Raw genomic sequence first — 24,588 nt, 5'->3', positions numbered from 1 at the left:
GGCTAAAGCCTCTGCCTTCAGCTCAGGTCATGATCTCAGGACCCTGGAATTGAGCTCTGCATCGGGCTCTCTGCTCAGTGGGGAGCCTGCTTCCACCTCTCTCTCTCTGCCTGCCTCTCTGCCTACTTGTGAGCTCTGTCTGTCAAATAAATAAATAAAATCTTTTAAAAAATCTATTTTTTACATCACTGAGTTTAGGAAAGATAACTCATCTTAAAAAGGCAATGGTTAAACTTGGTGTTAAAGTGAAATGATCAGTAACATTTTTCAGAGGAAAAGAGACTCCAAAATACATACAAATTATTAACAACTGTTACTTTAATAATAAGCGTTCACCTATATAATTTTCATCAAGTGAGAAAATATTTTTTTTTTTTCCTAACTCACCTGGTCGGGACCCGGACTGTACAGGACCATGGTGAGATAGTCGGTTCTGAAGCTCATATTCAGTGTTGTCTTAACTTGAGAGGCCTGTGAATGGATTTCTACCACAGCAGCAGTCACTACAGTTGTTCCTTGGAAAAATTCAAAGTTATTGGGTAAAAAAAGTCGAGAAAGGTAAAAATCATGAAAATAGGTTTTAATAGGTTTAGCAGAATTTTCAATTAAATATGTAGAATGTTACTCAAGAAAAGAATAAAGATTAGAAAATTCAGAAGTTGAACTCAGTAACGCCTAGCTTGGGATTCTTTCCGTGATAGCTTAGGAATATTAATTAACACTTGGTGCCTCCATTTCCATTTTTGTAAGGTGAGAATAACAGAACCAACCACTGGGTTTATTTTGGGGATTAAGTGAAAGAATATGTACAAAATACTTATTAGACTACCTGTTGCATAGTTTAATATTTAAATTTTACTTCAAAAAATTAAAACCAAACAAGGTATCTTAGATATTTTAAACAACTGTCACACTGAAAAGAAGGATCCAAAATTCCTTCTTTTCTGCATTCTACATTTTGAGTCAAGGCATTATATATACACGGAATATATTAAATGAGCTTTTTATTAAAATACAGCAATTGCTAATTCTCACGGTACCCAACTGCACAGATCAGTGCCACCACATAACTTATTTTTAATTTAGGTAAAATTTGTATCAGTAAAATAAGTTGATAGCAACTGAACAATTTAATGAGATTTTGTACATCCACACTACCAACCCTCCCATTAAGATTACTAAATATTTACATCACTCCCGAAAGTTCTCTCATACCCTTTTCCAGCTCTTCCCCAACCCCCTTACCATTCTAATTTTAATCAGAAAGGTTAGTTTTGTTTGTCCTTAAATTCTGTATAGAGTAACATTAAGAGTAAAACCTCTTTTATGTTTGGCTTCTTTCCATTAACATGCTTCTGACAGTCATCCACGCTGTCACATGTATTAGTACATGCTTTCTTACGCAGTCTATGAAAATACACAATTTGCCCCTTCTAGGACTGATGACCATATGGGTTGTTCCCAGACTTAAATGATTATGAATAAATCTGCTACAAATATTGCTGAGTAAGTCATGTAGTGTATATATACACCTATTTTGGAGTGGGGTTGGGGAAATACTTGGACCTGGAATTGTGTGTCACAGGGTAGATACATGTTAGCCCCCAAACTCTAATAGTTACACTATTTTACATTCCCAACAGCATTATGAGTCTCAGTTGTCTCATACTCTCATCAACACTTGAAGCTGTCAGTCTTAAAGTCTGACTCATCTGGTAAAATGAACTTTTCCTGATAAATATGTGCTAATAGCACATTTCCATCTGTGTAGTTTCCTTTTTTTTTTTTTGAAGAGATTTTTTTTTTTTTAAGATTTTATTTATTTATTTGGCAGACAGAGATCACAAGTAGGCAGAGAGGCAGGCAGAGAGAGAGAGGGGGAAGCAGGCTCCCCGCTGAGCAGAGAGCCCGATGTGGGGCTCGATCCCAGGACCCTGAGATCATGACCTGAGCTGAAGGCAGAGGCTTTAACCACTAAGCCACCCAGGTGCCCCTGTGTAGTTTCCTGTTAATATATCCTCCTTTCCCAAGTATCCAACTCATCTGGTAATTATTTTAGTTTCAAGTTATTAATTTCAAGGAGTTTTCAGGTATTCTAGATATGAAAACAATGTCAGATATATGTATCACAAATATGTATCCCAGACTGAGGCCTCACTTTTTACAATCTTGATACCATCTCTGGATAAGGAGAAGCTGAAAATGTTTACGAATTCTATTTTATATAGTTTTTATGATTAGTGTTTTATCTACCTAAGAAATCTTTGGCAACCCCATGATCATGAAACTTCCATGGCTTCTTCTAAAAGCTTAAATGTTTTAGCTATCAAGGACGCTTCGGTGGCTTAGTTGGTTAAGCGGCTGCCTTCAGCTCAGGTCATGATCCCAGAGTCCTGGGACTGAGTACCACATCGGGTTCCTTCTTGACCACAGATCCTGCTTCTCCCTCTGCCTGCCACTCTCCTTGCGTGTGTTCCCTCCCTCTCTCTGATACATAAATAAAATCTTAAAAAAAAAAAAAGGTTTGGCTTTCAAATATGTCTTTCATCCATCTCAAATTAATTTCTGTGTATGGCATTAAGGGACAAGCTTCAGTATTTCCTGTTAAAAGATTTATCCTTTTCCTATTGACTAGTCTTTGTTGTTGAAAATCAGTTGACTCCACTTGTGGGTTTTCTGGACTCTTCAGTTTTACAAATCTGTCTATGCTAACTTTAGATTTACTGCAAATTTTGAAATCAGACAGTATAAATTTTTGTCTTTCACAATTTTTTTTTTTTTTTTGACCTTTGTTTTGGTTTTTTTTCCGGCTATCTAATCAAAGGAACTTTTACTTCTTTCTACTCTGTCGACCTCTTAAGCCTTCTCCTGGCCTTATAACTCTGTCCATGGCTATTAGTTAACCTGGTATGATGACGATTCTGAACACTTTCTACTTATGCCCACTTTAGGGGGAAAACTTAACACTTCAGTATTAAGTATATCTTTTAGATATTTCTAGTTTTCATAATAAATGGGTGCAGAATTTTGTCAAATGTTTTTTTCTGCATCTACTGAGATATGATTTTTTCCCTCTTTGTTAATTTGGTAAATTTATTAATTGATTTTTGGCTGTTAAACCAACTTTTGCATTTTGAGATAATTCTCACCTGGTCAAGATGAATATCTTATATCCTTATTGCTGGATTCAGTATGATTAATATGATTGTTAATTAATATGATTAATATGTTGTTAAGAATTTCCATGTCTGTGTTCATGAAGGATATTAGTGTGTGATATTCTTTTTTTTTGAAAAGACTTTTCTTTTTTAAGATTTTATTTATTTATTTGAGAGAGAAAGAGAGAATGAGAGAGAGAACATGAGAAGAGAGAGGACAGTGGGAGAAACAGACTCTCTGGCAATCAGAGAGCCTCATGTGGGACTCGATCCCAGACTCCAGGATCAAGACCTGAGCAGAAGGCAGTTGCTTAACCAACTGAGCCACCCAGGAGCCCCAACTTTTTCTTTTTTTAACCACGGTAATGCTGGCTTTAGAAAATGGCCAAGGAAGTGTTCCCTCCTTTTATTTTCCAGAAGAGTTTGTGTAACACATTATTTTGAATGTCAATATTTAATAGAATTTATCACTGAAATTCAATTCCTTTAACAGATACAGGGCTACTCGGACTTCTTATTTCTTCTCATGTCAACTTTGGCAACTTTGTGTTTTCCAGGAAATTTGTCCATTTCAAACAAGTTGTAGAATTCACTCTCACAAAATAATCCATAATGGTCCCTTATTGTCTTGATAGCAATCTGCAATATCTATTTAATTCTGATACTGATAATTTGTTCTCTCTCTCACTCCTTTGTCCTATTAAGGATTCATAAACTTTATTCATTTTTTCCAATGAAAACAATCTCTGACTTTGCTAATTTTCTCCACTGTATGTCCACTTCTCTTCAATTGATTTCTATTCCTATCTGTAATACTGCTTCCTTTTATTTACTTTGGATATAATTTGCTCTTTTTCTTCTAAAGGTTTTTCTCCAGGCAAAACCTTTAATCTTTTTAAACTCTGTTCTATCCTCATCAAATCCCTTATAGCTACAAAGTTCTTTCAGCAGTGCTTTAATTGCATTCCACAAATTTTTATTAGATTTTATGTTCATTACCTTCCAGTTTAAATAATTTTCTGATTTTCTTTGGTTTTTTGTTTTTTTTTTTTTACGATTTTATTTATTTATCTGACAGAGAGAGAGAGCACAAGTAGGCAGAAAGGCAGGCGGAGAGAGAGGGGTAAGCAGGCTCCCTGCTTCGGATGTGGGGCTCAATCCCAGGACCCTGAGATCATGACCTGAGCGGAAGGCAGAGGCTTAACCCACTGAGCCACCCAGGCACCCCATTTCCTTGTCTTTTTTTGACAATTTTAAAATTTTAAAAATTGTTTAATGTCCAAGTATTTCAAGCTTTTTTGACATCCTGTTGCTAATTACTTTTAAGTGAATTCCATATGACCAGAAAACTTCATTGCCCCCAGAATGGTTTACCCTTGTGACTATTCCAAGAGCCCGTTAACAAAAAATGAAAAAAGTGCATTCTGCAATTACTGAGTGTAGTATTATACTAACGTCAGGTGAGTTTGTTAACAGTGTTCAAATGCTCTGTATTTTGTTTTTTTTTTATATTCTATCAACTACTAAGAGTGGTATGCTAAATCCGCAACTGATTCTGTGTATGTATATTTCTTCCTTCAGTTTTGTCAATTTTTGCTGCATGTTTTGAAGTTCTGTTATTAGTTACATTTAAAGTTGTTGGATCTTTTTTGTGAATGGATCCCTTTATCATTGTTAAAAAAATACAAACTTGTAAAGAAACATTTCTGAGATCACCAGGAGAAAATGAAGCCTACTAGGATTATTTTCATGGTATATAGGAGGTATAGCTAAAATTTTAGGGGTGATAATGTTACTATGACTACATTTAAAAAGTAGAGTTCTGGTGTGCCTGGGTGGGTCAGTCAGTTAAGCATCTGCCTTTGGCTCAGGTCATGATCCCTGAGTCCTGGGATCATGCCCTGCACTGGGCTCCCAGCTCAGCGGGGAGTCTGCTCCTCCCTACGCCCTTCCTTCACTCCACTTGTGCTCTTTCTCACACTCTCTCAAATGTATAAATAAAATCTTCTAAAAACAAAAAATAAACAAAAAGTAAAGTTCTTACTACTTAAATATCGATTAGAGATAGAACATCTGAGATTTGCTTTAAAGTCATCTAGTGGGGTCGGGGGAAGAATATGCAGACTTGAAGCTGTGATAAGGCAGCCACATGATACCAGTTGCTGAAACTGTGTTGATGGGTGTGCGTGGATTCATTCCTTTATTCCTTCCACTTTGGTGTATGTGCAAACTTCAAGAAAATTATTAAAACAATAATGTACTTAAATGTTTATTTTTCTTTTATTTCAGACATTATCTTTACACTCCCCACTACTTAAGTCCTTTCCACTTCCTCTATCTGTCCTATCTTCATATCTTCCAGCTTTGGTCAGTTATGTCTTCATCTCTACATTAACATGGTTAATAACCTTTACATTCTTTTTTTTTTCTTTTCTTTTCTTTTTTTTTTTTTTTAAGATTTTATTTATTTATTTGACAGAGAGAGATCACAAGTAGGCAGAGAGGCAGGCAGAGAGAGAGAGAGGGAAGCAGACTCCCTGCTGAGCAGAGAGCCCGATGCGGGGCTCGATCCCAGGACCCTGAGATCATGACCTGAGCCGAAGGCAGCGGCTTAACCCACTGAGCCACCCAGGCGCCCCTCTTTTTTTTTTTTTTAAAGATTTTATTTATTTATTTGACAGACAGAAATCACAAGTAGGCAGAGAGGCAGGCAGAGAGAGAGAGGAATAGGCAGGCTTCCCGTGAACAGAGAGCCCGATGCGGGGCTCGATCCCAGGACCCTGGGATCATGACCTGAGCCGAAGGCAGAGGCTTTAACCCACTGAGCCACCCAGGCGCCCCAATAACCTTTACATTCTTATTTACACAGTAAGATTTCTCCCTTCTTAGGAACCAAAAACATGCCGCCTTTCCCATATCACTCACATAATGTAGTTAATTAATCCCTCATTCCACATATTATATGAAATTTATGCTATTTTTTTTTAAGACATTCTTCCACTTTACAAAATTTTTCTTACGGCTTTCTGAATTCCTCTGTAATGAATAGCCCAATAAAATAGAAAATTTTGGGATTCCTGTTCAATGCACTTCTGGGTAGGCCCATTGTTTCTGGATCCCATGTTGTCTTTTTTCCTGGATTCCTTGTTTGTTTCACTAGGTTAAATTTTCAAACGAATTTCCTTAGGAATGAGTATGAAAGTAGTAAACTTTGAGTCACTAGAAATTTGAGAATTATTGTGTTTTCACATTTTATGGTTTGACTATATATAGAATCCTAACTTCAAAATCATTTCCTTAGAAATCTAACTATAGTGCTCCGTTGTCTTTTATCATCCATCTACCCTGTCCCATTGAGTTTTGTTCATGGCAATCTGATTCCAATCACTTTTTTTCCAAGCCCCTAGTAAACAGCTTGCTTTTGTTCTGAAACTAAGAATCTGATCTTTGTTGTTCTGACATTTCATGAAAATGTGTCTGCATGGGCAATCTTTGTTTATCCCATCTGCTTGAAACTTGTTAGATTTTTTTATATCCAAGAATTTCAATATTTACCTCTAAAAATTTTCTTCTATCATTTCTTTGAAAGATTCTTCTCTTCCATTTTCTCAGTTCTTTCTCCTAACACAGTTATTATTCTGGATTTTGCAACTTTTGAAAGGTCTATACTTCGTAAGTTTTATCTCACTTTATGTGTCTGTGGCTTATTTTTCTGCTGTGTCATGGGAGATTACATCAACTATATATTCCAACTCAGTACTTACATTTTAACCTCACGCTTACTGCATTTGTTCTGAATTTCACCAGTCATATTTTTGGGTTCCAAGAACTCTTTCTTATCTTGAGAGGGTGGAAAATAGTGAGGGTAAGCTACAGTTTCTATATTCTCAAAATCCTCTGATTACGAATTAAGAGTTTGTTTACATTCTTGTTACCTGAATTATTTCTGTTTCACTAAGAAAATAATATTCAGTTATCCTGGTTTCTTTTATGATTAACTCCTTGCTATTTTCTTAACCTAACCGTGAATATTTTAACAATAACGGACTGGGCTGATTATTCTATCCAGTAAGAAGAGAGTTTCATGTAAAGTCATAAGCGTAGTGTTAGGACTCTCCCTGAATGGAAGAGGTGTGTTTTATCTCAGGGCTTTGCAAGAGGGTCTGGTAGACTAGTGTCATTTGGAGAGAAGAAGGTTTGAGGATCCCCTAAAAATGCCAGAATGAGAACTCTATTCTTACGAAGCATAGTCCTCCCAGCAACCTTAATTGACCCAATTCTCTCTTACATGCTGGTGCTAAACTTAGAACCCAGTCAGGTTCCACACACCACATTAAATCGAGTATTAGATAAAACCTCTTTCTGAATTACAGTTCCCCATGCCCTCCTCTACCTATCTTCCAGATGCTTGCTGAAATTCATCATTTAGTAATGATCATTCCTTCTTGACATCCTTAATATTTCAATACTCCTAATTTAATGTAATATATTCTATCTGGGATATATGCTGCACTAAGAACTAGGGAGAAGAGGTGGATGGGGAGAAAAATTGAAAATAAGGATGTATAGGGCAGTTGGAATAACAAGAATAAATACGAAGGAATTTTGTCACAACACAACTAGAAATTTTGATTCAACAGAAAAAAATAAACAGAATGCCTAATAACAATTTGGAGATACCCACATAGGATTAGCTAATTATACAAGATCTATAAACCTTATTTTCAAAAACCCAAACTAGAGACTGGAAAGGAAGGAGGAAGAAATGTGGGATTAGAGATGGGAAGGGGAAGGTTAATGGTAAGTTAAGAACATACCTTCTAAATGGTGTGAAGCATTAGTAGCCCCACTATTAACACTATTCTGTTCTTTTACTCCTGCAGGTGAGGCACCACCACCTTCTTTGTACCATATATTGCCATATAATGTTTTAAAAATAGTTGTCATATCTTCTTGACTAAGAATGAACTGTGAAAAGAAAGATTTGTTTATTTTAACACTACTTTATGTAGTTAAAATTCGCTTACATTGAAAAGCATGTGTTTCATCCCAGTCCTCTACAAACCAATTTTTTAATGCAATAGATAATTCTACTAATAGGATATTCAGTTTCCTAAATGACCATGTAATCTTTAGTACCTTGTGAAGTACGGAAATTAGATGTCAATACCAATGAAACTATGAATGATAAGTTTTTTGTTATGAACATATCAATTAACCTAATAATTTAAAGCCTTTAAAATGAACTTTCGGGGTGCCTGGGTGGCTCAGTGGGTTGAGCCACTGCCTTCGGCTCAGGTCATGATCCCAGGTCCTGGGTTCAAGCCCCGCATCGGGCTTTCTGCTTGGCAGGGGGCCTGCTTCCTCCTCTCTCTCTGCCTGCCTCTCTGCCTACTTGTGATTTCTCTCTGTCAAATAAATAAATAAAATCTTTAAAAAAAAAAAAAAAAAATAAAAAATAAAATGAACTTTCATTTATCTAGTTATTTTGCATTTTTTAGTTACTAAACACCTCGATTTACAAATGCAAATTACATCTGCATCATGAAAAATAGTTCACAATGTATTTTATATAAATTATTTCATTTGAACCTCACAAAAGTTATAGGTATAAAGAATATATCCTGACTGTATAAGAAGCTGAGACTTAAATGGTTAAATATCATACTTAAATCCACTTAAAGAACTTAAAGAACTCATGTTCCCTATGTCTTGTGAATTTAGCCTAAAATTACCAACATAAGAGCTATGATGGTTGATCCCAGGGTCCTGGGATCAAGCCTCGAATCGGGGTCTCTGCTCTGCAGGGAGCCTGCTTCCTCCTCTCTCTCTCTGCCTGTCTTTCTGCCTACTTGTAATCTCTGTCAAATAAATAAATAAAATCTTAAAAAAAAAAAAGAGCTATCATGGTTAATTCTACATCGACTCGGCTAGATCACAGGACCTACATATTTGGTCCAATATTATTCAAGATGTCACACACATGATATGTATATAGAATACACACAGGATGCACAGACCATCTACAAATACCAGCCGCCTTCTGGGGCAGGCCAACCAGGATGAAATCGGCTCTTCATGATCCACCCAAGTAGTTAACAGCTGTTGCCGCCTGGCTCAGGAGACCACATCTTTAACCCCTCCCAAACCTCATCCTGAGTGTCAGGGAGAGGCTAAAACGGAGTCATCAAGAAATCAATCTACTGTATCCAGACCAAGTGTATACATAAACACACACACACACACACATCCTATTGACTATGTTTCTCTGGAGAACTTAAACACAATAGCAATCTTGTGAAACAACAAAACAAAATAAAAAACTATGAGTTTTAAATTGATACACTTAATCATCTCAAAGAAACAATTCCACAAAATGAGTTTTATGTGTACCAGGATTCCTTTGACTATAATTCAAAGAAGATATACTAGTCCAGTGTTTTCATTCATGACATCTTGTGTTTATTTTGTAGCTGGTATTACAAAACTAGTATGTTCATATAAATTAATAAGCTGAAGTTAAATATTACAACCATATCTAAACCATGTCTTTTAATTGGTACATGTATACTGAATGCCCTACAAATAAGGATATTAATGATCATGCTTCACTCTTGCTAACACCTCAGTCCAAGAATTGCAAGAACTATAAGGATCCCAGGACTGCTGGTCCATGGGGCCTACAAGTCAGGACAGGCTATCTTGCTACTCCCAAATGTCTGACAAGTCAGAAACCACAAAATGCAACACTTAGTCTAGATGTATTAAAGTAACTGATTCCAACCTCTCCCTGATCCAGGAGGGGTCAAATACGTAGACCCAGGTCCATATCCACGGACTATTCAGGTGGATCAGGACAGGGAAGAGCCAATTTCATCTGCCCTGGAAGGCTGCCAGCCCTTTACAGATGGTCTGCACAAGCACCTGGACATGCTTCCTGGGGAAGAGTGAAGCCAGATGGTGTCCCTGCTGCCCCACAGAGATCTGCCTAAGACCTGGGCCTACCAAGGAGAGGATATGTGCAGTATGCTGGGTGAAACATGCTACTTATGTTTCAAAAGTATCTACCAGTTGTTTTAAAAATATAGAGACTTCGATTTTTATCTTAGGACAACGCTTTCTGGGGCACCTGGGTGGCTCAGTCAGTTAAATGTTTGCCTTCCACTCAGGTCATGATCTCGGGGGTCCTGGGATCAAGCCCTGCATCAGGCTCCCTGCTTAGTGGGGGTCTGCTTCTCCCTCTCCCTCTGCCTCTAACCTCCACTTGTGTGCTCTCTCCCTCTCTCTCTCATAAATAAATAAAATCTTAAAAAAAAAAGCCACTTTGCATTTACAAGTTAGGGAGTCTAATATGATCATATACACTAAGAGCTTAAGGATTTTCAGCTGAGATCATCATGTTTTAAACTCTAAATATATTTCTGAATTAAAACTTGAAACCTTTAAAAATGATGGTTTTCTCTTTTTGAATGTATTTTTTTGGGGAGAGAAACAGAAAGGAAATAGGGGATGGGAGGAGGGAAGAGGATTTGTTGCATAGGCTTTTTAAGTAACCTTCCAGACAGGGTATGTGCTGCTGACACTTTAGCAAAGCATGTGATACAGTTTTGACCTCTGTGCAGTCAAAAGGAAAGATAGGAAACTTTGGATAGTTACATTAGAGATCTGTGAAGCAGTATCAACCAATAAATAGGTAAAATTAAGCATAAGGAACGGACCCATTTGCCATTTTCATCATCAGCCTCTTCCATTATTTTTAAAAAGATTTATTTATTTGAGAGACAGTGAGAGAGAGCATGAGTGGGGAGAAGGTCAGAGGGAGAAGCAGACTCCCCGTGGAGCCGGGAGCCCAATGCAGTACTCACTCCCGGGACTCCGGGATCATGACCTGAGCCGAAGGTAGCTGCTTAACTAACTGAGCCACCCATACACCATCCCTCTTCCCTTTCTTCTAGGACCTTCTGTATGTTATTTCACATATTATCATGGCTTTAAATACCATCTAGATGCTGATGACTTTAACATTATTTATTTCCAGCCAAGGCCTCTCCACTAAGTTCTAAATTAATATATCCAATTGACTACTTAGCATGTCTGATATTTGCTTCCTCTATGGAATTTACTACAATTTATAACTATTTTAATTACATGCCTATATACTTTTTTATATTCTAACTATCACACCTCTAGAGCACTATGACTGCTAAACCTTCCCTAGACTGATTAGATTCCATGAAGCCAGGACAAAATGCAATAGCTTCCTTGCCACAGTCTCTCCATATATGACATAGGATCTAACACAGAGTAGCCATTCAAATGTTTGCCGCATGAATGGAGACATTCAATGAATTCAATCGTTAATATAGCTACTATTTATATATAGTAATTTTGACAGAGCTAATCAATATAGAAGATCTACACCAAAATATCTTATGTTCCCAAACAATATTTTTAACCAACAAAACAGAAATCAACAAGGATCCAAAAAGTTACCTCCATGGGCTTTAGCTGAGCATTTATATTAAAACAAGGAACTTCCTGGTACCACTCCCAAGATAAATTTCGCTCAACAATCACCTCAAGATTTAATGGTAATAGCAGATCTAGTACTTCCTGGTATGCATCATCAATAAATTGAGTCCTGTAAGTAGAAATAAAATTGTTTTGTTTCATATATACCCATAGTAAAAAAAAAAATGTATCATTCTATATACAAATAGTAAAAATCAATAATTTTTGTATGTAAAGAAAAATAAAATCTACCCAGCCTCCCAAGTCAAAATGAGAGATACTCCATCCCACTGTGAATTTAGGTAACTTTCTCTGAGCTCAAGTTATCCATATTGTAGAGAAATCAATCTTCAGAATAAGATTTTGCAGTATGTTAAAAAGTGCCAAAAATATGTAAGTTGGATAGTAAACTCTTAAAATGAGGACTATCTCTACATAATTGGAAAACATAACATTATAGAAGACCTCATTAGAAAAACAACTTAATTCACTCACTTATGTATGGAAAATACCACATATCCCCTCAACTTGATAGCAAACCATACAGACCATATAAAATTTCTATTTCTGTGGATGAAAAACAGTTGAATATAGGCAATTTCATATTAAGTTGAACCATTATTTGCCTTTCCAAATATTTGTAAGAGTAGGATTGACTCAGGAATGATGAAAACAGTAGGTTACTTAACCCATTTCACAGAAGCCTTTCACTGTACATTCAAGTGACAACATCAAAGTGTTACTACTTAATAATGTACTTACATTTTAACTGGCAACAAATTCCAAATTGTTCAACTAGAGTATGAAGCAGAATTTTAGATTCACTTACTCAAGTGGAGAGAAATACAGGAGTCATCAGGGATCTCTCAGAATGCCTAGTATCATACCATTTTATGAATTAACTATAGAGTAACACTATACTCATGCATGCACGCTTACAATCTCCACTTAATGGGAATAAATTAAGAAATCTAAAAGGCTCATAAAAACTATTTCAAATGCTGTTTTATTTTTTATGTTTAATATTACTTTTAATTTTTTAAATTCCAGTATAATTAACATAGTGGTATTATTAGTTTCAGGCGTACAATATACTGGTTCAACAATTCTACACAATACTCAGTGTTCATCAAGATAGGTGCATTCTTAATCCCTTTCACTTTCTTCACCCATCTATCCACCCAACTCCCCTCTGGTAACCATCAGTTTGCTCTCTATAGTTAAGAGCCTGTTTTTTATGCTTATTTTTAGTTTGTTCATTTGTTTCTCAAACTACATGAGTGAAATCCTATATATTTGTCTTCTGCCAAATGACTTATTTCACTTAGCATTATACCCTCCAGATCCATCCACTTTGTTGCAAGATTTCAGTATTTTTTTAATCAGTATTTTTATAATACTCTGATACACACACACACACACACACACACACACACACATCGCTTCCTTATTCATCTATCGACGGACCCTTGAGCTGCTTCCATAATTTGGCTATTTGTTGCCTCCTGACTGCGCACGGAGAAGAATGAGGCACAAAGAAGTTAGTGGCAAGACAATGGGAGTAGGGGGTCGACAGTCTTAGCCCCCGCTCCTATTCTCTTGCAGCTGACTTATTTGTGCCTCATTCTTCTCCCATGTGCCATGAGGAGGCGGCAGCTAATAGAAATAATGCTGCAGTAAACATAGGAGTGCAAATCTTCTTTTGCATTTGTTTTTCATATTATCTGGATAAACACCCACTAGTGGAATTAATGGGTTATATGGCAATTCTATTTTTAACTTTTTGAGGAACCTCCATACTGTTTTCCACAGTGGCTGCACCAGTTTGCATTTTCACTGACAGTGCACAAGGGTTCCTTTTTCTCCACATCCTTACCAACACTATAGTCTTCTTCTGTTTTTGATTCTAGCCATTCTAACAGGTGTGTGATGATATCTCAATGTATGCAATGATATCTCAAGGATTTTCATCTCCCTGATCATGAGTAATGCTGGGCATCTTTTCACGTGTCTGAGGTCATCTAGAGGTCTTCTTTGGAGAAATAGCTGTTCCTCTCCAGCCAATTTTAAAAAATGGATGTGTTCTCAGAGACATTTCTGCAAAGAAGACATCCAGATGGCCAACAGACACATGAAAAAGTGCTCCATATCACTCGGCATCAGGGAAATACAAATCAAAACCACCATGAGATATCACCTCACACCAGTCAGAATGGCTAAAATTAACAAGTCAGGAAATGACAGATGCTGGCGAGGATGCGGAGAAAGGGGAACCCTCCTACACTGTTGGTGGGAATGCAAGCTGGTGCAACCACTCTGGAAAACAGCATGGAGGTTCCTCAAAATGTTGAAAATAGAACTACCCTATGACCCTGCAATTGCACTGCTGGGTATTTACCCTAAAGATACAAACATAGTGATCCGAAGGGGCACGTGCACCCGAATGTTTATAGCAGCAATGTCTACAATAGCCAAACTATGGAAAGAACCTAGATGTCCATCTACAGACGAATGGATAAAGAAGAGGTGGTATATATACACAATGGAATACTATGCAGCCATCAAAAGAAATGAAATCTTGCCATTTGCGACGACGTGGATGGAACTAGAGGGTATCATGCTTAGCGAAATAAGTCAATCGGAGAAAGACAACTATCATATGATCTCCCTGATATGAGGAAGTGGAGATGCAACATGGGGGGTTAAGGGGGTTGGAGAAGAATAAATGAAACAAGATGGGATTGGGAGGGAGACAAACCATAAGTGACTCTTAATCTCACAAAACAAACTGAGGGTTGATGGGGGGAGGGGGGTTGGGAGAGGGGGGGTGGGGTTATGGATATTGGGGAAGGTATGCGCTATGGTGAGTGCTGTGAAGTGTGTAAACCTGGCGATTCGCAGACCTGTACCCCTGGAGATAAAAATATATGTTTATAAAGCTGTAAAAAAAAAAAAAAGAAAAGAAAAAGAAAAAAGAAAGGATGAATACCCAAGTTTTGTAGCAACATGGACGGGACTGGAAGAGATTATGCTGAGTGAAATAAGTCAAGCAGAGAGAGTCAATTACCATATGGTTTCACTTATTTGTGGAGCATAACAAATAGCATGGAGGATAAGGGGAGATGGAGAGGAGAAGGGAGTTGAGGGAAATTGGAAGGGGAGGTGAACCATGAGAGACTATGGACTCTGAAAAACGATCTGAGAATTTTCAAGGGGTGGGGGGTGGGAGGTTGGGGGCACCAGGTGGTGGGTATTGTAGAGGGCACGGATTGCATGGAGCACTGGGTGTGGTGCAAAAATAATGAATACTGTTATGCTGAAAAAATAAAAAATTAATTTAAAAAAAATGGATGTGTGTGTGTCTGTGCGTGCGCATGCACTTAATTAAGTTCTTTATGTATTTTGGAGAATAACCCCTTACCAGATTTATCATTTGAAAATATCTTCTCCCATTCACTAGGTTGCCTTTTGATTTGTTGGTTATTTACTTTGTTGGGCAGAAGATTTTTATTCTGCTACAGTCCCAATATGCTATTTTTGCTTTTGTTTCCCTTGTATGGAACTGTTTTCTGTTCTCTTGCTGCTTTTAAGATTCTCACTACTTTTTCCCCCAATTTATTTATTTATTTTTTTTAAAGATTTTTATTTATTTATTTGACAGAGAGAGAGATCACAAGTAGACAGAGAGGCAGGCAAAGAGAGGGGAAGGGAAGCAGGCTCCCTGCTGAGCAGAGAGCCCGATGCGGGACTCGATCCCAGGACCCTGAGATCATGACCTGAGCCGAAGGCAGCAGCTTAACCCACTGAGCCACCCAGGCGCCCCTTTTTCCCCCATTTTAATTACTATGTGTCTTGGTGTGGACCTTCTTGTACTGATTTTGCTGGGGGCTCTCTCTGCTTCCTGGATCTGGATTTCTGTTTCTTTCCCCCAGGTTTGGGAAGGTTTCAGCTATTATTTCTTCAAATTTTCTGCCACCTTGTCTCTCTTCCCCTCTGGAATCCTGATGGTATGAATGTTATTATCCTTCACAGTGGTGTTGAGTTCCCTTAATCTACTTTCATTTTTTTATTACTCTTTTCTCTCTGATTGCTTTCCACTGCTCTGTTCCCCAGGCCGGGGATCCAACTTTCTGCTTCCTCTAGTCTATTTATTCCCTCTCATGTATTTTAAACTTCAGTTATTGAGTTATTAATTTCTGATTGGTTCTGTCTTCTTTCTCTTTGTTAAAGTTCTCCACTGGAGTTCTCCCTTCTCTTCTCAAGTCCAATGAGTATCTTTATGACCATTAGTTTAAATTCTGTCAGGTATATTATCTCCATTTTGTTTGGCTCTTGTGACTTTTGTCCTGTTCTTTCATTTGGGACATATTCCTCTGTCTCCTCACTTTGTCTAACTCTGTGTCTGTTTCCATGTGTTATGAAAATCAGCTATGTCTCCTACTCTTCAAAGTCATGGCCTTATGAAGAAGTCCTGTAGTGTCCTACAGTACAATGTCCCTTGTTCACCAGAATGCGGTGCTTCAGGAGCATCCTCTAGGTGTTATATGCACCCTACACTATTGACTGAGCTGAACTTACCATCAGTCCAGTTGTGTGAGATGACTCTCTTTGCCTATTGTGGGCAGAGTTTGGTCCCTGTGTTGTCTAGTCATCCAGTCTAGAGATTCCTATTAACTTGGGTCAGACCAGGTATTTGGCAGAGCAGTGCTAGAGATGAACTACAGGAACCTCTCCCTGTACTGTCCCTAAGAAGCATCTGTTAGTGGGTGGGTCCTGAAATCAGACTAGATGTCTGCCCCCAGGCTACTGCTGAGGCCATAGGTGAACTGGTGTGTGAGTGTGTGTGTGTGTGTGTGTGTGTGTGGTTATTGCCCTTCACCCTGCTGCAGAAGTCACTTTGGAATGGTGCTGGCCCTTTATGGAGCTGCTTGCACACTGCCAGGACTGTGCCACCTCTTTGGATGGACTCCTGCCAAGGGCACGTTGGAGAGGGAAGATCCAGCGGAGAATGCGGGGGCAGAGTGTGTGCTGCCAGCAAGGTGTGCACTGGTCTGCTATGGAAGGGGACCTCCCACCAACTAGGAAAACTGCCCAGCCAGGATGGCTGGAGTGGGTCTGCAGAGCATGCAGGAACAGGGCGTATGATCAGCAAGCTGGTGGAGAATGTCTGTGCTATGCTGGTTACCACAAGTGTCCATGTATCTTGGCTGTGGTGCAGGGGAGGGTAATGGCAACAGTCAGCTTATTTGTTCTTGCATAAGACTCCCAAACACCCCTTATCCCTTCTGCACATACTCTGAGACTAGTAAATAAATCTCCTTCTTATATACTCTTGACATTTTACAAATTGCTGCTTCTGTGCTGTATCTCAAGGTGGCTGTTTGTTTTGCTGTCTCTTTGATGGTGGGTACTCAGCCTCCCATTGTGCTCTGGCTCTCCTAGAGCCAAGCCTGTGGATTTTTAAAGTTCCAGGTATTAAGCCCCACTGATTATTAAGAAATTGCTAAGTTATGCCCCTGTGATTTTCGAAGCCAAATGCTATGAAGATTCATCTTCTCAGTGGGGTCCCCTTTGCCTGTGGTGGGATCTGTATCTCTCCCTTCTCCAAGACCGTGAGTGTCCCTCCTTCCTATGGATAGGTAGCCCTGAAAGTGAGTCTGGCTTCCCACCATGTCTCCACCCCTCCTATGCTCTTTGATGTGGCCTTTTCTCTACATTTAGCTGTGGAGTCTGTTCTTCGAGTCTTCAGGTCATTTTCTGGGTTATTTTACTGATTGGGGGTGTTATCTAGCTTTATCCATAAGAGGAGGTGAGCCTAGAATCTTCCTACTCTACCATTTTTCTCCAGAAATTCCTCATATGCAATTTTAATAGGTGTGTGTTATAGGGCAGTAACATAAGTCACTTTATCAACCTTCTGTTGTTAAAAAGTTACGTTGTTTTTAATTCTTCACTATAATAAATACTTGGATTATCTTTGTACATATCTTCAAATAAATTTCTTCTTCTGGACAAACTGCAAGAAACATTAATTGCTATGTCATAAGTTTACTTCCTTAAAAAAATTCTCCTTATCAGTACCACCCAATATCTGGGGTCAACACCCTTCCTATGCTCTCTCAGATTCTATCTAATAGTATTGTAATAGTTTATTGTCTTGTCTGCAGTTTCAATTAGAAAAAAAGATTCACGAAAGAAGAAACTATGTTTATTCTACGCTTATTGCCAGTCCTTCACTTAGATAACTGCAATATGTCATGTGCTATACAATTATTTCCTGAAAAAAGAAGGCAGAATGTCACTTTGTTTGACACCTCAGTTGGTAACATAGGCTTTGGGAGACCAACATTTCTTATGGCTATGCACATGTAGAAATAACTGTAAAATATCATGAGTATTGATTTTGGGGTTACAAATAGGTTTCAGTGAGTTGGAAAATTCACAAACATGAAATCTGAACAATACGATTGACTATACATATATGAATGAAGAGGATACAAATATACACGTGGTCAACTGCTGGCTTTCTCTTCTGTTCCATTATTTTAATCATTTTACTTCATAATATATTTTAGAAGTATTTAATACAATCCAATCTATTTTAGTAGTACCTCAAATGTTATGATGTCTCCATTCCCTATCTCAATTTCTTCTTTAAAAAAATCTTTGAGACATCTTGTCTCCTATTTATATTTAAAAAAAAATTCCCAATAATCTTTGAAAGACTTTAAAAAGAACTGATATTTGATTTTTATTGAGAATGGATTAAATGTATAAATTAATGTATGCAAACAGACATCTCTATAATATTAGGTCTAAGAAATATTCTCTCCACATTTACTCAAGATTTCTTTCTGGCCATTGGTTAAGTTTTATAATTTTCCTCATATAAATATTCTGAGTACCTTTTTTAAATTTTACATTGCAATTAATAGCTTTGCAACAAAATGATTTCAACAGAGGTGGTCACAAATATGAAATACTTATTCGTCTTTATGAGCTTTACTCTGAAGCTATAACCAAACTGAATTGCCAAAAACCAGTAATTTTAAAATTATTTCAGGGAAAATTGCTTATACTCTATAACTTAGTAATTCTATTTCTAGAAATTCATCTGGGGAAATGAATTATTCTAAAGATATGAGTAGAATGTCATGTAACTATTGATGAAAAATTATATCAATCATCATTATAGTGTTATTTATAACAGCAAAAGAACCCAGAATCAAATTAACTTTCTAACAATAGGCAAATGAAGTTTTGAAAACCTGCAGAATAAAATAAAATATTTAGGAAAAAAATGTACTCAAAATAACATGGAAAAATACTTATAGCATTCTGTTAAGGGAAAAAAGAATTTATGACCCAAAATAAGCAATTATTTTACTCAACTTAAATATATGTGCAGAAATAATGAACTAGAAGAAACAGACCAAATTATTCATAATACTTACCTTCGGGTAGTCATATTGTCAGCAATCTTTTCTGTTCATACTAATATCATTTTATGTATTTCTTCAATAAAAAGTTAACTCATTTTTGGACATAAAAATAGTATTTTCTAATGCTCTAGAGATAATTAGTGAGCTTTTAAAAAAAATCTATTTGTAATATAGGCTCACACCTAATTTATACCTATCATTTCTTGAAATAAGGCAAAATGTGATTATAGATTTATAATCATTTTAGTAAATTTAGATTTTTATACAGTTTAAAAGTTAAAGATCCATCTAAAGTTTAAATTGTTCCTCTTTAGTCTATTACTAAAATAGAAGGCTCTCACCTCAATTTTTTCCTATGATTTTTTAATTCTCTGGACTTGGCTGAACAAATCATTCTACATTTTCCTATGTTTGCACTAAATGTATTACCGTAACTAAAACCTGGCTTTCCATGGAGCTCAATTAAATAAAGAGGCCAATTTTTCTCCAACACCCTAATAATCTCAGAGTTAAGAGGTATAGAAATAATTTTCCTTAATTTGCGATCATACTCCCCACTCGTTCATATTCCTTTAAGCAGAATATCAACCAGGTTTACCACTTTCTACTTCTTGCTTTAATCAATCAACAACTAGTCAGTGTTTATTCTTAAGACTCTGAGATTAATGCATCTCTAGTTTATAAACCCCTTTCTACATTCTTTTACTTTATCAGTACCCTCTTGTCTTTGATTTCTTCCACCTCCATTATCCATCAACATGACTGTCAATATTTAGCAATCCTGTCCCACTACCTTGAGTCACATCTGTTTATTAAAAAATCAGTCTTTCCTGAATCTAACCCCAGATATCAAGTACTACATTAAGAAATATCAGGTGCTACTAATTCATGGTTAACAGTATCAAGAGAGTCCTCAACATCGTCTCAACATACCCTCCTGGATTGCCCCCCATCTCTCTGCCTCCTCTTTCTCAGTCTCTTTTGAGTAATATATATTCCTTATGTATTGGCATTTGTGAGCATTCTGTCCCATATGCTCTACTCTATAAACTGTGTGATATTAGCTTTAATAACTACCTAAATATTACTAAGAACTCCCAAATCTGGAAGTCCAAACACCCTAATATCTACACACATATGTCCAAGTGCCTTCCAATCTCTTTCTATGTATCTCCATATCAAAGTCAGAAAACTTCCAAGTTACTTTGCTCATTAGAGAGCTCAGTGTCTCCACTCAACTGTTTTTTTTCTGCATTGCTCTATCTTATCTCAGTGAACTGCATTATTGCCAAATACTGAATTTTACAAACCCGCAACCCAAAGTCAAATTTAACTTCTCTCCTTGAACCCAAATGTCCATTCAACAATCTCTTACTATAAATTCTACTTTTAAATTGCTCTTAACTGGTTAGTTCTCTACCACCTCACTTCCCTACCCTAGACAGCATTACATATAATTCATATGTGAATCACTCCAGTAGTTAGTAAACCACTCTTTCAACCTCCAGTATTGTGTCCTTTTCACTCAGTTTTCTACAACCCTTCCAAAATCTAAACGTGATTCTAGTTTTGTGCATCAGCTCGACAAATTCATTAAATAACACCCACCTCAACAATGAGATAGGTACTATTTATTCATCCTTTATAAAGACTGCTCATTATTATACTTCCTAGCACAGTACCTGGGATATTCTAGGTGCTTAATAAGTATGTAAATACTCAATTGATGAAAATCTCTTCTTCCATCCAAGATGAAATAATATGAACCAAGTTTCTCATCCTGCCTGAAACAACAACTCCCCCTCATCAAGAAAATCCACATAAAGTACATTAAAAAGTAGTTTTTAAGACACAGACCATCAGGCAACTGTCATTCCTGAGAGATGGTTAAAACAAGGTGAGCCCTGTGACTGCCCCAACTTTCATTGCTTTGAGATAATTTACAAGCCATGCCAAAGGGACGGGTAAGCCAGGAAAAGACCAGCAAAGTCCACAACTTGAGAAGACAGAGGTGAGAGTCGAAAAAGAACAAGACAGTTGAGTACATATGGTAAAATGCCAGAGAGAAGAGAGCTACTGAGAGGAACTCTGAAATTTTAACACTGAGAGCCTACATTATATATGAAATGTTCAAAGTGGTAATCTTAGCTACCACTGGAAGATACCTACAAAAAGAGCAAAATTAAAAACCCAAAGTAAGGGCGCCTGGGTGGCTCAGTGGGTTAAGCCGCTGCCTTCGGCTCAGGTCATGATCTCAGGGTCCTGGGATCGAGGCCCGCGTCGGGCTCTCTGCTCAGCAGGGAGCCTGCTTCCCTCTCTCTCTCTCTCTCTCTGCCTGCCTCTCCATCTACTTGTGATCTCTCTCTGTCAAATAAATAAATAAAAATCTTAAAAAAAAAAAAAACCCAAAGTAAGCAGAAAGAAATAATAAATAATCAAAGAAGAAATCAATGAAAAAGAAAAGAGAAAAACAAAAGAGAAAATCAAAAGGTAGTTCATTAAGATCAGTAAAATAACAAATTATAAATATCAAGAATAACGGGGATGATATCACTATAGATAGTAATGAATAAAGGAGTATTATGGACACTTTATGCCATAAAATTTTACAACTGAGATGAAATGAACAAATTTCTTGGGAAAAAATTAAAGATCCTTTAAGAAAAATAATTTTAATAGTCCTGAGTTTATTAAAGAAATGGAAATTGCAGTTGAGAATCTCCCACTAGCAAATTCAAGGCCCAAATGGCTTCAATGGTGAATTCTACCAAATACTTAAGAAATACTACAATTGTACACAAACTGTCACACATGTATGCATTTCAAAACTTTTCAAAATGTATATTTTAAAGATATGCAATTTATTACATATTTTAAAGATATGCAATTTATACACAGCTGTATCTCAATACAGCTGCCTTAAAAATATTCAACTAATAGAAAGAAGGGTCAGGGGCACCCGGATGGTTCATTCAGTAAAACATGTGACTCTTGATCTAAGGGTCATAAGTTGGGAATAGAGCTTACTTAAAAATTAAAAGAAAAAAAATTAAAACTAAAATTAAAATTTTAAATTTAAAAAAAGAAAGAAAGAGGGGCCGGAGGGAGCCAGACTAGCCAGAGGTCAAAAAGAAGTAGAGATAGCAAAGTAAGGGGAATGAGACAAGGAAAATAAGACCAAAGAAAAATGACAGGAAGAAGAGGGTAAGTGAGTGGTCTAAACAGAGATGGATCCAAGTCAGAGAAAAAACAAAGTGCTAAATCCAGAATAGGTGATTAGAAATAGCATGGAAACACAGTTAAATAGTTCTGGAACTATTCACTTATTGTCTTATTCTCCTAATTTGTATTAGGAGATTCACTTATTCTCCTAATTTATAATCCTAGGCCCAGTGGTTACATTTGATTATTCTACTGTGTTTTATTTTTTTTTTAAAGATTTTTTATTTATTTATTTGACAGAGAGAAATCACAAGTAAGCAGAGAGGCAGGCAGAGAGAGAGGAGGAAGCAGGCTCCCTGCTGAGCAGAAAGCCCTATGTGGGGCTTGAACCCAGGACCTGGGATCATGACCTGAGCCGAAGGCAGTGGTTTAACCCACTGAGCCACCCAGGCGCCCCTCTACTGTGTTTTATTTTGTTTTAAATTAGAGCATCAGATCCACAGCATGAAGCTTAGTTTGGCTAATGCTGTATTTAAAAAGTAAATAAATGTATTATATTAGAAATTCTCCCATTTTTTCAAGACCTCATAATTTACAAAGAACTACAAATAAGCACAAATATACATCCTCCGATAACAAATTGTACGGTGTTCCTAATTACCCAAGGAGTAATAGATCTTGCCAAAAAGCCTGGGTAAGAGAAAAATCTCAAAATTAAGTATAGTTATATAAAATAAAATGTCCTTGTGGACAGAAGACTCAGGATACCAAAACCTTTAATGTAAAAAGTTTGAAAAAGATTGTATTCTCTATAAATGTACTTAAGAAAAGCTTACCTGTATAGCCGCATTTCACTCAGCCTTATTGTTATCAGATCAATAACAGGTGGGGGGTTACTCTGGCTCTCTGCTATTATATGGAATGTGTTTGTCATTGTTATTAGTCCAAAATCAGCAACAAAAACATTTTCAGAAACCGGAGACTGTGGGATGACCACCACTGGGGCTTTGATGTTAACATCCAATGCCATTCTAGAACTCCTCTGAGCCAATTCTTTTACACCAGTAGCAGCCATTCCTGCTGCCTGAGCAGTAGCCTCAGCCAAGGCTTGTTTAGCCGCTTGAAAGTTATCTATAAAAGCCTAAAAGATAACAGAATTATATCCTAATGGTTACCATTAATGAATGATTGTTAAATATATCTTCATGTTTATGATTTCACCTCCAAGAGAAAAATTTTTTCTTGGTACAACCAAGCATTCTTTATACAAAGTCTGGATGTCTGTATTAAATCTCCATTTTCCGCAATAAAAGCTGAGAAACACCAGGATACAGAAACATAGTCAAAAACAAAAATCTTGCCCCTGGAAAATAGCAACAAGCAGACACTGCAAGATTTCACTGACAACTCTTTCCCTTTAGGATAGCACTTTCCCTAAGGCTAAGCAAGCATACTGTATTTCCATACAAAACCTCAATGGACAGATAGCTTCTTTATGTTTATAAGATAAAAAGTAACTGAAAAAATAATAAAATGTCAAGAACTCTAAAGTTTTTTTTAATTCTGAACTCTAGAAAATACTTCAGTAACATAAACTATATCTAGAATTATACTTAATTTTAAAATTATACTTCATTTTCATGTTTCAAAAAAATTTATTTTCAGTAATTTTTGAGTAAAAGGTAAATATTTAAAAGTAAAGGTAAATATTTATTTATTTATAAAAACAAATCAAAATTAGACCAAGGATGCTTGTTCATCTTTAGTATTTGTATATTAAAAAAAAAGTTAATGGCTATAGGTAAAATTGCACTGTAACCTCAATTTAAAAGATCACAAAAATAGCAACATTATTTATTTAGAATCAACTGATTATCTAGTTTATACACCAAAATTTAGAGACAATATTTTTTTTAAAAGTGAATACTTAAGTCAGAGAGACAGGTATGAAACTCAAAAGAAAAAATTATCAGCAGACAGCAAGGGAAAACCATACGGGAAAAAGACTATGAGAAGGAGAGAAAGAACTCAAACATCTGATGGTGGTATCATACAAAGACTAATTCTAAACTCTTTAAAGCCCCAGATGATCACAGTTATAATATGCAATTGAAAATATAATTTCCATAATGTTTACGTGAGACCAAAACAAACTTCAATATATATTTAGTATTTTTAATTAGAATTATAAGTCAGGTAAAATGACTGAAACCAATCAAATAAAATAAAGAATTCAATTAATATATATAACAAATCCTATAGTTTATACTGTACATATATTTAATACATCAGTATGCATGTTTGAATTAACTGGA

At 36.6% G+C, this 24,588-nt stretch overlaps 1 protein-coding gene across 3 annotated transcripts in view; it reads right to left on the bottom strand.

The window, feature by feature from the left end:
- VPS13A (vacuolar protein sorting 13 homolog A) overlaps window positions 1-24,588 on the bottom strand; it is a 236,782-nt gene that overhangs the window by 92,721 nt on the left and 119,473 nt on the right. For all 3 annotated transcript variants that reach the window (XM_047699156.1, XM_047699157.1, XM_047699155.1), the window contains exons 33-36: window positions 23,110-23,414; window positions 11,652-11,799; window positions 7,976-8,126; window positions 388-515 (exon numbers count right to left, since the gene is read on the bottom strand). In XM_047699156.1, coding sequence (XP_047555112.1) covers window positions 388-515; window positions 7,976-8,126; window positions 11,652-11,799; window positions 23,110-23,414 — 732 coding nt within the window. The remainder of the gene's footprint in view (window positions 1-387; window positions 516-7,975; window positions 8,127-11,651; window positions 11,800-23,109; window positions 23,415-24,588) is intronic.

Source organism: Lutra lutra, chromosome 13 (genome assembly GCF_902655055.1).
Source record: "Lutra lutra chromosome 13, mLutLut1.2, whole genome shotgun sequence".
Lineage (NCBI taxonomy): Eukaryota > Metazoa > Chordata > Mammalia > Carnivora > Mustelidae > Lutra > Lutra lutra.
The sequence above is the reverse complement of the archived record's forward strand: the minus strand, read 5'-3'. Positions and strand labels throughout refer to the sequence as shown.